The following is an 18,478-nucleotide window of genomic DNA, read 5'->3' on the forward strand; positions in this document are numbered from 1 at the left end:
CCGACGATGAAAACCATTAAACAACGCGTAATTGCTTTATTTTTCGTATTACCACCCGGAGTTAGTGTTAATAGCAGGATGAAGACGTGTTTTTAACAAATTTATATGCGAAACTGATCTCTCACTCTACATTTAAAATAATTCTTTTTCTTTCTTTCCGCCCAAGTTTTTCAAAGTGTTCATATGTAATCATATAAATTGCAGAATCTCAATTTAAGAATACCTGAGGATGTTAATTAAACATTTGCTAATATTATTAGTATTCTCATTATTATGATCTGTATCTTTTCCCCCCTTTATTGTAAAACTAGGTGTTTATACCCAGCGTTGCCCTGTTGAAACATATTGCTTAGCATGGATTTTAGTCTCAGACTATTTAAGATACACCGAATATCTTAACTTGTTACGAAAATGACTATGCATTGGATTTCAGCAAGCATCGAACAAGTCCATCTTGGTATATCAACATCAAACGCGAAGTAACTTTCATAGTTTAAAGGGGAAGTAACTCTCGTAGCTTAAACAAATAAGCTTACTTTCGTTTTTAAATATAACTGTTTTCAGCTATTAATAATTGAAATGAAATTAAATTAAATATAAATTGAATTAAATATGAATTAAATTAAAAATTAATTAAATGCATCAACGCTAAATAATATTTCTTAATAGAACTATTAACTTTATTCTATCACAAAAAGTATAAATAGCATAGAGCTAATCATTAAAATAAAATTTCTTTAATGAAATATAAAGTTGCTCATTGTATGTAGATTTCTTTTGAATAAATAATATATATTGAAATCTAGCTGGAATGAAAGTACATATAAGCCCGTTTTCAGTATGAGAATTAATTTGTGTAATAGTGTATCTTTTGTACATATTAATTAAATTGTGAATAAACAAACAGACAAAAATACGACTTTATTATAAGATCTAAGCAAGCAAGTAAAGACACCCGAACAGTTCACAGAGTTTTATAATTATATAGATAAATTAATCTTCTACAATCGTGTTATATTATACTTAAAACGTTGAAAAGCTACGAATATAGGGGTGTAGTATTACCACAATCGACCTTTTGTGCTTTAGAATTTATTTTTCTTCACAGTAACCACCATTCCCAATACACTTTTGCTAGGAAATGAGTGATGCATCTATGCTCCTTACGCACGTTCATGACAGGGGCCACTGTCTTAGAGTCTCACACTCTTCGTAACATTGTCCGACGATCAAAGCCATTAAGCCACGCGTAATTGCTTTATTTTTCGAATTATCATTCGGAGTTAGTGTTAGTAGCAGGATGAAGGCGTGTTTTTTTTTCAAATCTATATACGAAACTGATTTCTTATTCTACATTTAAAAATAATTCTTTTTGTTTCTTTCCGCTCAAGTTTTTCAAAGTGTTCAAATTTAATCATATAAAAATATAGAATCTCAATTTAAGCATACCTGAGAAGGTTAATCTGACATTTGCTACTATTATTAGTATTCTCATTATTATGATCTGTGTTTTTTTTTTCTTATTTACGGTAAAACTAGATATATATACCCAGTTGAAGCATATTGATTAGCATGGATTTTAGTCTCAGACTATTTAAGATACACCGAATATCTTAACTTGTTACGAAAGTGACTGTGTTGGATTTTGGCAAGCATCAAACAAATGCATCTTCGTATATAAACATCAAACGCGAAGTAACTGTCATAGTTTAAAGGGAAAATAACTCTCTTAGCTAAAACAAATAAACTTACTTCGTTTATAAATATAACTGTTTCCAGCTATTAATAATTGAAATGAAATTAAATTAAATTAAATATAAATTAAATTAAAAATAAATTAAATACATCAACACTAAATAATATTTCTAAATAGAACTATTAACTTGATTCTTTCACAACAAAGTATAAATAACATAGAGCTAATCATTAAAATAAAATTTCTTTAATGAAATATAAGGTTGCTCATTGTATGTAGATTTCTTTTGAATAAATAATTAAACATTTGCTAATATTATTAATATTCTCATTATTATGATCTGTATCTTTTTCAACCTTTTATTGTAAAACTAGGTGTTTATACCCAGCGTTGCCCTGTTGAAACATATTGCTTAGCATGGGTTTTAGTTTAATACTATTTTAGATACACGATATATCTTAACTTGTTACGAAAATGACTATGCATTGGATTTCAGCAAGCATCGAACAAGTCCATCTTGGTATATCAACATCAAACGCGAAGTAACTTTCATAGTTTAAAGGGGAAAAACTCTTGTAGCTTAAATAAGCTTACTTTCGTTTTTAAACATAACAGTTTTCATCTATTAATAATTAAAATTAAATAAAATTAAATATGAATTAAATTAAAAATAAATTAAATACATCCAGTAATGTTACCGGGAGCTCTCTAACGGTGGTTGATATCATTATTTTAATTTCTCAGTTGGTGCAAAGTGTGGCTATAATATTGATGGTCGAAAAATCCTCTTTTTTTTAGGTATTAATCTAACCTTTTTCGATAACAGGTATTCCAGTTTAAAATTGTAATTTAATAGGATGGTACCCCATCTTAGTCATTTTTTTGGTCCGAAAATCGTCAGTAAAGTATGTGATTGGTCTACAGCGTGAAGGGTTTGACTGTGTATGTACTAGTGATGGGACGATTCCAAAAATTTTCTCGATTCCGGTACAATTACAGATTCCATTCTAAATTTACTATTCCGATACAATTCTCGATTCCGATTCTTTTAAAATTTATAAATATTTAATAAGAGATTTATTGTTTTTTTTTTTTGTAAATTTTAAAATTATTACATAAGCCCTGCTATTTTCCACGTATATTTTTTCTGAAATGTTTTCCTTTTAATTGATTGAAAATGATAAGACAACAAAAGATTTATTTTGATTTAAAACAAAACCAGATTGTATCACTTCGTCGTTAGTGTGATAGTTGACGATTGAAAGGCAAAATAAGAAAACGATGTAAGAACAAAATATTTAACAACATCCCCTCCAATTTTTACGCACGAAATTCTAAATAATAACGTTACTGTCTAAAAAACTATTTTCACATGAACAGGGGGTGGATTTTGTTAACTATTCAGTGCTTTCTCTATGAATGAAGTGAAAATTTTATTTCAATTATAAAAAAATGGTGGGTTATTAAATTTATTTGCTTTGTTGTAAAAAAACAAAAACAAAAACGAAATCGAGATAATAATAATAATAATAATAATAATAATAATAATAATAATAATAATAATAATAATAATAATAATAACAACCCATTGCCACATCACTGCCCCCGCCCAATAAAAAGAACGAGACCAAATAACCAAGTCGAGTCAAGGAGAAAGGAAAGACCGATGAACTGACCAGACTTCGGCCGAATAAGTGCGAAGAGAACTGGGACCTTGAGGAGGCTATCGCCACTCAAATCCAAGCCAAGACCAATAGCTGTTACCAACGAGAAATCAATGGCAAGCAGCTGTTGCGATAATGCAGATTTATTTGCAAATGTTATCGGAAGAGGTGGAGACTACTAGAAACCTGGGGAGACTTGTTGTCACTCAGCTTTCAGGGAACATCACAAGTTTTTTCAGGGAAAGATCTCTGAAAACCTGTGTGAAAGCTCCTTGTGAGCCAATAATGATAATGATAATAATAATTGTAGATTAAAACTCTAGGCTAAATCCCCTATTCCAAAATGAAATATTACTCCTATAGGTGATTACGTGTGGAACCCATAAAAAATGACGAAAGGAAAAGCAATCATTTTAGTATTTAAAGTGGAAGCTCAGTTTAGAATATAAATTTAACGTAAAATAATAATAATTTTGGGTCATTCTAATTCTTTATGGATGTTAACTAAATTGTTTACCAGTAACATAAGTTCGATTGACAACGTCGTAAAACCATGCGTAATCGCTTAAAATAGTAGACATCCCTCCAAATAAACGCACATAATTTATCTCTAATAGAAAAAAATATTTTACTTTTGGTTAACTGCCCTAACGCACTGGAATTTTTCGGAAAAGACGCTTATTTTATGTTAAATTTATATATGAAACTGATCCTGCACCTTAAATCCTTAAAAAAATCGTTTTATATTTATTTATTTGTTTAATTGTGAGTGTTTATAGATAATGTTTTAATTTAATTTTGAATAGTTACGTGTAAAACGGTACATGTAAATACTGTATTCTCATGAAATTATCGTTATTTCTTCTTCCGTTTTCATTGTTCGCTAATCGCAATTATAACTTTTTGTTGCGAAAAGAAAAAATAGAGCCTTCATTGTTTAGGCTATTGCAGGTAAACAATCTGAAAAACAGCATATAAATTTAACGTAAAATGATAATCTCTTTCGAGCCAGACAGTATTTTAAGAACAGGTAACGGATTTTGTTTTGTTTTGAATTTTGGCCATGTTCCTAGTCAAACTGTAGTATAAAGTATTTCATTGTCAAAAGTAATAAAAGACACAACCCTTTCCTACTACTAACCCCAAGTCCGGGTGATAATACGAAAAATAAAGCGATTACTTATGATATTGCAGATTAGGCTTCGGGATCAGTGGTAATAAATTCAATTAACTGCTTTAAGATAATTAGAGTGGCCCGGAAACGGGTGATCATTTTACGTTAAATTTATGAATTACGGAAAATTGGACAACGGAAAAGGGGCAACGAAAGAAAGGGAAACGGAAAAACGGTCATTTGGGCCAGCTTGAAAAAAGGTCAATTATTGAATAAATTTCGATTGGAAATACATTTTAGTAAAGTTCTTGCGGGAGATATTGTTTTAAGAAGGGGGTCGCCACCCCTCACTCAAATTTAAAAAAATATATTAATATACTAATTGTTTTTTTGTTTTTGTGTTCTCGAACTCTGGAATTTTTTCTGTTGAACTCCAGAATTTGCGCAGAATTTCAGTCGGCGGTTACGTCGATCGAAACGTTAAGAAAATGTAATATCTGTTCTGGTGCTACACTGTAGCACCATAACAGATATTACACTTCACTACTACACTTCACATATTCTGGTTCAATGAAGGAGAAATTCTTCTTGATTGAAGCTGGATAAAAATTAAAAAAGATCTTGCGTTCAAATTTACCCTCTAGGGGAGGCAAGTAAATAGGAACGCTCAACATGAGATCAGTAGTACGAAACGTGTTCATAACTTATAAAAATCTTTTATTTCGTTTTAAAGAAACCTTAACATTTAAAGATATTTTTTTAAAATATAATTTGGAAGAGGGGTAGCTGCTTAAAAAAAAACTCTTAGACAACGACCTATTTTCAATCGATATTTACTCAATAATTGCCCTAAATTTATATGCGTTACTAACCCTCCATCCTAAATTTTGAAATAATTTTGTTTTTAGTGGGTTCACAAATATCGTCTAAAATGTAGATTATCCTATATTTAAAATGTCGATACAATTTATTTTCTAATTTGACAAACATATACATGTTTCCATTTATTTATTCTATTCGATGCACGAAAGACTCGTCCCCGGAACACTTGTACCCGGAAAACTCGTACCCGGAAAACTCGTTCATTTTTGCTAGGTAGAAAAATTATTGATGAAATATCTATTGATGTATTTATGGAATATCTATTGATACGTTATGACCGTTCTTGAAGGATATATTATATTGTATTTAAAGGAGACTACCCAACACCCATAATATTAAAAAATATATTTTTAATTGTTTACTCTTGTTTCAAAAACGGAACCATAAATTTATTTTTTTTAAAATACTTTAGTTTTAATACTATTTATTATTTATTACGGGACAGAAAAAAAAAAGAAAGAAAACACTTATGTATTATCAAAGAAAGCTAATATTTTATTCAGAAGAATTAATTTAGTTCAAACAATTATTGTGTTATTAAGAACAAAAAAAAAAAAGAAAAAAGAAAACACGGTACTTATGTATTATTGGTACTGGGCTGAAATAATACCGTTATTATTTATAAAGCCATTCTTAACATGAAAGGAAGGGAAGGATGTTTTCTAACTATTCTGTGCTTTCTCCTAACAATTTAATAAGAAAAAGATATCGTAAAACTTGAATTTAATCTGAAAAAAATATTTAAAAATAGCGCGGTACAAAAAATACATAAACACCGAAAACACGCTTGTATAATTTGATAATATAAGAATTTTTGTTTCAATTCATTTGGGGGCACTTTTGCAGTATGCAGACAGCGGCTATTGCTAAGGGGCGAGAACTCACATTTCTTCTTGGTCAAATAATGAGGCAAATAAGAAACACACATTTTTTTTTATTCCAAACAGAAAAATATTTGAAAAGCAAAACATTTATTGTATAAAAATTGTGAAAAAATTTATTTAAAAGTCTGCGTAAAAAATATAATTTAATAAAACAATTTTTTAATGAAAACAACATTGGATTTTTATAAAATAAAATAGCTTTTCTCCGAACAAATAAATAATTTAAATGAAACATTTTTGGAATTAAAGCAACTTTGAAGGGTCAACAACAAATTAATAATTTTAATGTTTTTTGACCGAAAAGTGCTACCTGGCGGCAGTTGACTGAAACGCACAAAGAAAAGATGGCTGCTGTCCGCATACTACAGAAGTGACTTCTGTTGTTTCGTAAACACGAAAAGTGTAAAACCTAAATTAATTTTTCTAAATAAAATATTGGTTTTATTATTTGATAATGCAAGAAGTGTTTTCTTTCTTTTGTTTCGTAATAACACAAGAAGTGTTAAAAACTAAAGTAACCTTTTTTTCTTTCTCTTCGATAATCTTGGAGGTTGTTTATTTTTCTTTCTTTTTTTTTCTTCTGTGTTAGGGCGTTCAGAGTTCAGTGGGATATGCTTGGACCTCCCTTCTCACCCTAGGGGAGTGGGACGTTACTGGACCCCGAAACAAAAGAACGGCCGCTGATTGGTGGACACCATTTGAGGGCGTATTGAGAGGAGCGGGGTTGTAACCAACTGATGCTGATATAACGTTAAGTGAAGACATCCAAACGACACACTTTGCCACGCGTCTTCGGGGACCTCCCGTCCCGATAACACGCGCCTCTGTGAACTTTTTCTCCCCCGTGTAACTGACGATAGAAAAACGAAGAACATTGTTAAAAAACGCCTGCCCAAGATCTGATAAGTGACCAAGGCAATTGTGTATATGCTATTTGTAAAGTTGAAGGCGATAATTATTTTATGTTAATCCTTGATTTCTTTTCTTTATTTTGAAAACACCGTTGTTGAGTGCAGTCTATTTCAGACCGGCCCTGTTGACAGTTTGGAAGCCAGATCAAGGTTGGGAACAAGTAAGCAGACCACGGTGACGGGGACGAATTCGACCACTAGACGGAAACAAAGGTTATGCCACAGGGATCAGCACCAGTGCACTCTTCTTTCAAGCCTGTGCATCTGAGCGGGCCCTGTAAGGGTTACATTTTCAATTGTGACGTGACCGCTTGGAAGGGAGGCTGGAAGTTCATCAGTGTAGCTAGTATAGTGAGATTCAATCCCTGAACCAAGTGAGTGGAGTTAATGCCCTAGCAGCTGATTATCATATTTAATTGGGAATATTGAAGTATTTCCAGCGCTGATAATAATTACGTTAAATTTAAGCAGAGACCATCCATTCTTCCACTAGCACACACACACATACACACACACACACACACACACACACACACATATATATATATATATATATATATATATATATATATAGTCATCCACATACAGTAATGTTTCGCTGTTTCACAGCTAATCAGTGCGGCCAATTTTACGAATATCACAGTACTAGGGCTACCTAAAAAATTTGTCCTAACCCGACAGCTTAAGACCACCGAAATGTTTCAGTTTTTGTAGATCTGATTGCTGAGGTCGCTACCTCGACTGGCGTAATTACCTCTCTCCCATCATGAGGGCATGTGACACCAGGTCGGAAGGTGGGATGAGGAAAGAGAAGACATTCTGAAGTCATCAGAAAACACATCGAGTTGCGAAACTAGGAACTCGTGATTTCTGGAAAATTTATAAGTGTATTAAATAGTTGATACTCCACAGTTCCTCCACTATCCAACAACCTTGAAATTTTTTGCACAGCAACTGAAAGGGCAAATATGCTTGCCAAACGTTTTGCCTCTAACTCCACTTTAGTCTCAACAGGCTACTCCCTCCCAATTTTCCCTTTGCGGACAGTAGCCACACTCGATGACCTTAACATCTTCCCTTTCCTTATTCGTGATTCTATAATAAATCTAGACACCTCGAAGGCATGCGCGTCCGACCTTATCATAGCTATACTTCTAAAAAATTGCTCTGCTGAGGTTGCTCCGGTTCTTCCAAGCTTTACAATAAATGCTTTAACGAATCTTGATTTCCCGACTGTTGTAAAAAGATTTTTTGTTGTCCCAGTTAGCAAAAATTCAGACAAAAACTGACCCACTTAATTATCGTTCCATTAGCCTCCTCGCTCTCTTCACCAAAATCTTTGAGTCCTTAATCAATCTAGCACTAGTCAGTCACCTCACAGACAATACTTTTATCTGACCGACAGTATGGATTTAGACAAGTCCGTTCTACTGTATATTTCCTAACTGCAATCTCCGATCGTATATATTAATCACTTGATAAGGCAGGAGAATCTAGGTCCGTAGTCAAACATGTTTTGGCACGAAAGTCTTCTCATAGAAATCAAACTGTACGTATATGTAGCATAAGCAAACCATTCTTAGTTAAGAGAAAAATCTAGGTGTTCCTCGATTATGGTACATTACCACAACATGATATAAATGCGGGTGTGCCACAGGGGCCAATCCTTGGATCTTTATTGTTCCTGATATTCATAAATTACCTTCCTGATAAATTTTTTTTCTGAGATGGAGATATTTTCTGATAATACCACGCTTCATAGCTAAAACTCTAAGAAAGATCTCCAATCTGTAGTGAAATGGGCTTATTTTCTTTAATAATTAAAGAAACCTTCTCAACCACTGATTGCCATGGCTAAAGATATACTACCTGAAAGTACTTCCTTCAAGGTCTTTCACTGACAACATGAATTGGAACAAATACATTAAGGCAATTGCGAAGGCTGAGAGGAAGGTAGGTTGTCTCTACCGTACTAAAAGACTACTCACATCTAAGAGTATCCTATATTTCTACAAGACCACGGTTCGTCCATGCACTCAATATTATTGCCACGTTCGGTGCATCTGCCACTAATCTCTCGCTCCTAGACAGCGTTTTAAAAAAAAGAGTCGCCAACCCGAACTATCAACTAAATTTCAACCTTTGTCCCATCGTTGAAACATGGCATCCTTGTGCCTGTTTTATAAGTATTTTAATGACAATAGCTCTGACGAACTCCGAGCACTAATGCCCTCTCGACGACAGTACCATCGACAAAGCCGACAAGCAACAAAATCCCACTCCTAAACTGTAGAGATCTTCTACTCAAATAGCTTTTCCCCTCGACTGCTGAACCTTGGAATTCCCTCCCGAGCCCCTGCTTCCCTGACTGTACTGTTACGTAGAAATTCAAGTGTAATGTGAACAGATATCTCGCTGCCCAACTCCATAAAGAGGATCCCTGCAAATATGGTCCCATATATCAGCCCCTCACGACGAAGAGATCATGTGTCTTGTTTGGGGTGAAACAACAATAAAAAATACTTAGAAGGCAATGCCTGAGAGGGTAAACCTCCTAGAGCTGCACGGAACATTTGCATCAATTCGACAGCAAATTACTACTGAAATAACCCAGTTAATGTTGGCTTGATTTTTTGAGATCGGGAACTTGATTGACGTGTACTACACACGCACGCACGCACGCACGCACGCACGCACGCACGCACGCACGCACGCACGCACGCACGCACGCACGCACGCACGCACCCACCCACCCACCCACCCACACACACACACACACACACACACACACACACACACACACACACACACACACACACACACACACACACACACACACACACACACACACACACACACACACACACACACACACACACACACACACACACACACACACACACACACACACACACACACACACACACACACACACACACACACACACACACACACACACACACACACACACACACACACACACACACACACACACACACACACACACACACACACACACACACACACACACACACACACACACACACACACACACACACACACACACACACACACACACACACACACACACACACACACACACACACACACACACACACACACACACACACACACACACACACACACACACACACACACACACACACACACACACACACACACACACACACACACACACACACACACACACACACACACACACACACACACACACACACACACACACACACACACACACACACACACACACACACACACACACACACACACACACACACACACACACACACACACACACACACACACACACACACACACACACACACACACACACACACACACACACACACACACACACACACACACACACACACACACACACACACACACACACACACACACACACACACACACACACACACACACACACACACACACACACACACACACACACACACACACACACACACACACACACACACACACACACACACACACACACACACACACACACACACACACACACACACACACACACACACACACACACACACACACACACACACACACACACACACACACACACACACACACACACACACACACACACACACACACACACACACACACACACACACACACACACACACACACACACACACACACACACACACACACACACACACACACACACACACACACACACACACACACACACACACACACACACACACACACACACACACACACACACACACACACACACACACACACACACACACACACACACACACACACACACACACACACACACACACACACACACACACACACACACACACACACACACACACACACACACACACACACACACACACACACACACACACACACACACACACACACACACACACACACACACACACACACACACACACACACACACACACACACACACACACACACACACACACACACACACACACACACACACACACACACACACACACACACACACACACACACACACACACACACACACACACACACACACACACACACACACACACACACACACACACACACACACACACACACACACACACACACACACACACACACACACACACACACACACACACACACACACACACACACACACACACACACACACACACACACACACACACACACACACACACACACACACACACACACACACACACACACACACACACACACACACACACACACACACACACACACACACACACACACACACACACACACACACACACACACACACACACACACACACACACACACACACACACACACACACACACACACACACACACACACACACACACACACACACACACACACACACACACACACACACACACACACACACACACACACACACACACACACACACACACACACACACACACACACACACACACACACACACACACACACACACACACACACACACACACACACACACACACACACACACACACACACACACACACACACACACACACACACACACACACACACACACACACACACACACACACACACACACACACACACACACACACACACACACACACACACACACACACACACACACACACACACACACACACACACACACACACACACACACACACACACACACACACACACACACACACACACACACACACACACACACACACACACACACACACACACACACACACACACACACACACACACACACACACACACACACACACACACACACACACACACACACACACACACACACACACACACACACACACACACACACACACACACACACACACACACACACACACACACACACACACACACACATTCCGAGAGTCTGTACGTTTCGATCTATTTATACAGTTCGAAATAGTTCATATTTTGTGCGTGGGTGAGTTCCCACAACACATGCCAATCGTTGAATATTTTCGATTGTATACGTAAAAATCCAAATTGGATTTTGTCAACTAACGACGAACTAATTCAAATCGTCTTTGTTTGAAAAGGTGAAAAGAGAAATGAATTTTCAATTGTCTCACTATTTTTTAATTAATTACAAAAAAAAACAAAACATTTGCAAAAATATTTAGAAAAATCTAGTCGTGTGATATATTTGCGTTGCGAAAATATATGTGAACTGAGGATTTACATTAATCCGAAAATTAAAAAGCCACAAATTTCTAATTCAATATTTAAAAATATGAAAAGGGTCAAAATCGATAATTGCATTACGGAATGTTTACGTTAACACTTATGTTTTATACTAGCCTCTCTGCCCGGCATTGCCTGGGTGTTTAGGGTGTTGAGCAAAACAAAACACAAAAAAGTGGTGGTAGGCAGACAGGCTCGAATCGTAGAAGGAAAAGAACGTGGAAAAAAACCCTGATGTCTTTGCTGTTGCGTCCATCGTCAAACCCGAAAGGGCGAAGGTTTAAATTAAGGCTAGACTATTGAAAACAGGGGATAACTTTCGAAAATATCGGTTAAAAATGCGACTCTTCCTTGTAGAAAGGTACTCAGTTGAGGGTGAAACAACTATTAGCCAACTTTTCGATATTTGTCGTCCGAAGAATCTTCAAAACGTTACCGATCTCGTGAAAATCCGTCGCCTCTGTCGAAAGTTTTAGACATACATACATACATACATACATACATTTAAACAGACAGGTGATATTTATATTATAGATGTTTTACTTTTTAAATCCATCATTTTTTGTTGTGAAACACATTTAAAACTTACAAAGAAATCTCATGCGAATATGATGATTAATCATCTACAATATACTATTTGTAGGGTATAAAAATGATAATTTAGAAAGTACTCACCTCGTTCTGTTTGATAATAAGTTATTACTGAGGGATTACTTGATATTTCTACTCTAAGCTTGTCCTTCATGGAGTGGAAAATATGACACTTTCCATTGTCAAATCTCCAAATATGGCAGAACAATTGTTTTGCGCACAGTTTAACACATCTGGTTCGATCTCTCACTTTCGTCGGTGGAAAAAACGGCTCAACTCCCGTTTCCATGTAAATGTTATATCCACGAGGGAGTACCTTGTACGGTATGGTAGTACAGTCAGCTTTTGTGTAACAGGGACGTTGCAGTAGAATAAAGATTATTTTTAAAACGAAACAGTTTACAATCTCCATCGTTGAACCTGCAGTAGAAAAATGTGTAAGAATTAAATTTAATTTAAATAAGTAAAATGGAGAATACACCAGTCGGTGTTGCTTATTGTAATTTTTTCCATTCGTTGTTTTATGCGGATGTGTTTGACAACACTCAAATATTTTGCATAAATATTATTATATATTAATTTTGTCGACAGTGAAGAACAAATCAAAACTGCATTATCTATATATTAATACGATAGCGTGTGTGTTATTTTCTGTGTCATGCTTACACTCGGATCGTTTGATTGTTATGTACTTCCATTTCTTGTCATAAATAATTTTACCAAAAATTCTTCATAAGTTTTGGTTTCGGTTTCGATTGTGGCTGAAGGAACTCAAGTTATATCTATATATACATATATTTTTTTCATCTCGGTTTCGATTCAAGCTAATGAACCCAAGTCATATGGATATATTTTTCTTTTGAGATCGCAACTTTATAATATATAAAAATCGATAGAACATTAACTCTATAATAATATATACGAAATCTGCGAGAATTAAAGTATCATATTTAAGCGTACTTTACGACTAGGCTTTACCGGGCGGTCGTTCAAGCTTAGATAAACACTCTTGCAGTTTTAACAAAAAAGCTACAATAATATCAGAGCGTCTCCATTTACACTGAACATCTGCAGAATGCCAACATCAATATATTACATATGAATGGGTTCCCTATGGAATTTCCACAGGTCCCGTAAGTTTGGATGTTTCAGATTAATGTTCCCATCTTGAGTGTTATCGGATTAATGTTCCCATCTTCGGTGGTATCTTTCCCGCAAGGACTCGTGGCATAACGAGTAAAGTAAGTGACACGTTTCTGGAATTCCAAGATTCAATCTTTAGTGCGGGCAACAATCAAAATACATTTATTTAAAACGTACTCCTTCAGATTAAAATCAAAACAATGTGTTTTCATACAGAATATGTTTAAATGTTTAAAATATTTGATTAGAACATTTTGTTATAATAATAAACAAACTAAACTTTTCAACTCGTTAAAAACAGGTAAAAGTTATAATCCGTTGACTTAGAATGAGTACTTTATGCCAAATTGATGGTTAAATATGGTTAAATTTATACTCATTTTTGCATAAAATACTAATTCATTTTGATCCATATCAAACCAACGGATACCACCATACATAGTTTGCTGTACCTTATCATAACAAGGGTGCATACATTTTGGCCAGATCAGCCAAGTAGTTTCCGAGAAAACTTCTAGAGTAAGTGTGATATTGTGATTTATTCCTTATTATCCTTATCAATCTCTACCAGTGCATCAAACGGATACTATAATACTTGGTTCGCTGCACCTTAACATAACAAAGGTTCCTCTAAATATCAGCTTGATAGGCTCCGTAGTCTCCTAGAAATATTTGGGAGTAAATATATTGTGGCAACCAATTCATTAATCCCTAACAATGCATCGAGTAGATACCATAATTCTTAGTTCGTTGCATCTTATCATAACAAGGTTCCATACAAAATTTAAGCTATATCGGTCAAGTAGTTCCGAGAAATAGTGGAATGGCCGTATAGACCCAGAGAATAATAATAATAATAATAATAATAATAATAATAATAATAATAATAATAATAATATCTATATATTAATACTCTAATTCGCTTCGACTATTATCATCCTGACATCTCTTAAAAGGAAAGTAGATTATTCTAAATGATTAATAAAACAAAAAATAAATTATATTACTGCTTAGGAAAACCCTAATAAAAACTATTTGTTTTTCAACTACTTTATTTAATGTAACAAAGTTTTAACATTAGAAAAAGCCATGGAAAAGCCATTTCTCATTAATTTACTTCTGATTAATTGCGAGAAAAATGTTTTGTTTTTTAACTACTTTATTTAATGAAATAAAGTTTTAATATTACAAAAATGTCCCGAAAGAGTTATTTATGATTAGTCGTAAAAAACAATCTGTTTTTAAACTATTTATTAAATGCTCCGGAAAAATCGCTTCTGATTAATTGTATAAATTTTGTTAGTTTTTTTTTTTTCAACTACTAAGTTTAATGCTACAACATTTTAACAAAAATGCCCTGGAAAAACCATTTCTGTTGAATTGTAAGAAAAATGTTTTGTTTTGAGATACTATATTGAATATTACAAAGTTTTAACATTAGAGAAATGCCCTAGAAAAGTTACTTCTACTTAAATAAATGCATAGGAAGTCACTTCTTATTAATTACAAAAATTCCCTTGATAAGTAACTGCCCATTGACTGTTAGAAAATGGTTAGTTTTTTTTTCAACTAGTATATTTAATGTTAAAATATTTTAGTGCTATAAAAATGCCCTGGAAAAGTACTTCTGATTAATTTTAAGAAAAACTGTTTTGTTTTACAATTACTTTGTTTATTTTAACTAAAAAAATATAAAAATTCCCGCCACAACCATTACCATCGCCTCACTACCGCCGCCGCCATCGCAGCTACCACCACCACTGCCACTACCATTAGTTAGTTATTGTCAGCCAGTGTGTGGTTGGTGAAGATCACCACCAGCATAAACAGCCACCACCGTCGCCGCAAACACCATTACCTCGCTGGAGCCATCTCAGCCACCACTACCGCCACTACCGCCACCAGCGCAAGTATCACCACTACCGTTACTGCGACCATCGCCCCACTGACGCCACCACCACCATCAATACCACCTTCAATGCCACCACCACTACCGCCACCACCATCGCCGCTAGTGTCGCCATTGCACCGCCACAACCTCCACTGCAACTGTCACCATTACTGTTGTTTCCTTTGACCTTAGGCACATATTAAATACAGCACAACAACGCACAACACAATTGTATATAAAAGATCTTAACTATTTTATTGTCCAATTGTTTCATACAATAAACTGTTTCATACAATAAGCTCCTTAAACTAACGAACCTAACTAATGATGCACGATTATGTTGCTTTTAAAATTGCTCTGGAGGCTTCCACAAATTATCAAACCTTCTTTTTTAGGCAAAGGTAAGGGGAGTAGTATTTGTTTTTGTTAAGTTTTGAGACATTATGCTGAACAAAGATGGCGGCGTAGTTAAGATCAGTAACCAAGATGGCAGCCAAGAATCAAATACGGTCCGTGGCGTAGTTAATCTGTTAAGTTCTGAGATATTGTGTCGAACAAAGATGGCGGCGTAGCTCAGATTAGTAACCAAGATGGCGGCCAAGAATAAAATGCGGTCCGTGCTGTCGTTCGCTATATGTAAATTGCTATAGTTTTTTTTTTTTACTTAGATCTGGTTTTAAAATAGATTTTAGAAGGGTGTTCAGAAAAATTGCCTCCTACGCGGAATGAGTAAGAGCCACATATTCTGCTTCACAAGTAGAAAGGGCAACAATTTGTTGCTTTTTAGTTTTCCAAGAGATCATAGGTCCAGTCTTTGACAGTCTAAAACAATACCCCGCTATACTCTTTCTATCCTCAGAGTTAGCCCAATCTGAATCCGAAAAGCCTTCTAAATTTAGAGAATATGTAGATTTGTTAAATCTTAAAGATTTTTCCTTGGTTCCTTTTAGGTAACGAAGGATTTGTTTTGCACGATTAAGGTCTTTAATTGTCGGTTTCGATAAGTTTTGAGATAGCTTTGTTACAGTGTAACATATGTCAGGCCTTGTTGCGGTCATCAAGTAGATGAGGCTCCCTACCATTTCCCTGTATATTCGATTATCTATGAATTTTGTTTCGGTCCCTATATTTTTATTTATGTTCATTTCGACGGGCGTTGAACGCGGCTTACAATCTTGCATTCCGAACTTGAGCAGAATTTTTTCAATGTATCGTGATTGGTTCATAGTTATAGTTTCAGTTTCAGAGGTAAATTTTATACCGAGGAACCATGACAGTCGTCCAAGATCGGCCATTTTAAATGTTTTATTTAATTCATTTTTAACATCTTTTAGTGTTGTCACAGTTTGAGGCGAGTAATATATCGTCAACCCAAGAAAACAAAATCAACAATTTATTACCTACATTTTTGGTATACATGCACGCGTCTACGGGACATTGTTTGAATTCCTGTTCTATTAAATAATTATGGAGTGTTAAATTCCAATTGTGTGCACTTTGTTTTAGTCCATATAACGATTTATTTAATTTCCACACTCAATTTTTTTTTTCATTTGAAATCCCTCTGGAAGGTAAATGTAGATCTCACAGTCAATCGGAGCATTTAAATAAGCATTTTTTACATCCATTTGATGTATTTTTAAATTGTATTGCGTGGTAAGTTGTAATAAAATTCTAATTGTTGTTAAATTTGTCGTCGGTGAAAATGTTGCAAGATATTCCACTCCAGAAATTTGTGAGAAACATTTTGGAACAAATCTTGCTTTAAAAGTTTCACTGCCAGAAGCTGTGATTTTTTTGGAAAAAAAAACAGCGTGAAGAAATTATATTTTTATCTGTTGCTTTTGCCACAATTTCGTATGTGTTATTTTCAGATAAAGCTTTCAATTCGGATACCATAGCTTGTTCCAATTCTTGGTGATTTTCTGAATTAATCGCTTCATTATAACTTTCCGGTGTGCTGTTCAACGAATAACAGAAACCCACGGCGTAACCTTGTATCTTTTCAATTTGCAAGAAGTCTGGCCTTTTTCGTTCCCTTATTGGATATCGACGTGTCTGGTTAATATTTTCGTCAGAAGTACTGTAACTGTCGTCGTTATTAATATTTTCATTGTGATCGATTAAGATGCTAAGTAATATTTCACGTTTTTCATCCACTGGATCGCCATTTTTTAAATTTAATGTATCGTTGCATTTTACACATCTAACCCTTTTTATGGCATTTTGAGCTGCGAAGTAGATTAAGTATGCCAGGCGATTTTTATCGTAACCTACGAAAGTACCTTTTTCGCTTTTACTATTTAGTTTACTGGTGTTTTCTATAAATGCAAAACAATCAGAACCAAATAGATGCATTCTGTTCATTTTAGGTTTTACACCGCAAAACGCTTCATACGGCGTTTTTCCTAGCCTCTTATTGAACGATCTATTTCTGATATATGCTGCTGCCATTAAAGCGTAT

At 35.5% G+C, this 18,478-nt stretch overlaps 1 protein-coding gene across 1 annotated transcript in view; it reads right to left on the bottom strand.

Annotated features, from left to right (window-relative positions):
* Positions 1 to 18,478, bottom strand: part of LOC145241468 (uncharacterized) — a 74,715-nt gene that overhangs the window by 44,961 nt on the left and 11,276 nt on the right. Inside the window, exon 2 of the mRNA XM_080104453.1 lies at positions 13,065 to 13,400. Within this exon, the coding sequence (XP_079960579.1) occupies positions 13,065 to 13,392 (328 nt within the window). The 5' untranslated portion in view covers positions 13,393 to 13,400. The remainder of the gene's footprint in view (positions 1 to 13,064; positions 13,401 to 18,478) is intronic.

The sequence above is a fragment of the Euprymna scolopes genome, chromosome 2, assembly GCF_053919585.1.
Source record: "Euprymna scolopes isolate OS-2025 chromosome 2, ASM5391958v1, whole genome shotgun sequence".
Classification (NCBI taxonomy): Eukaryota; Metazoa; Mollusca; class Cephalopoda; order Sepiida; family Sepiolidae; genus Euprymna; species Euprymna scolopes.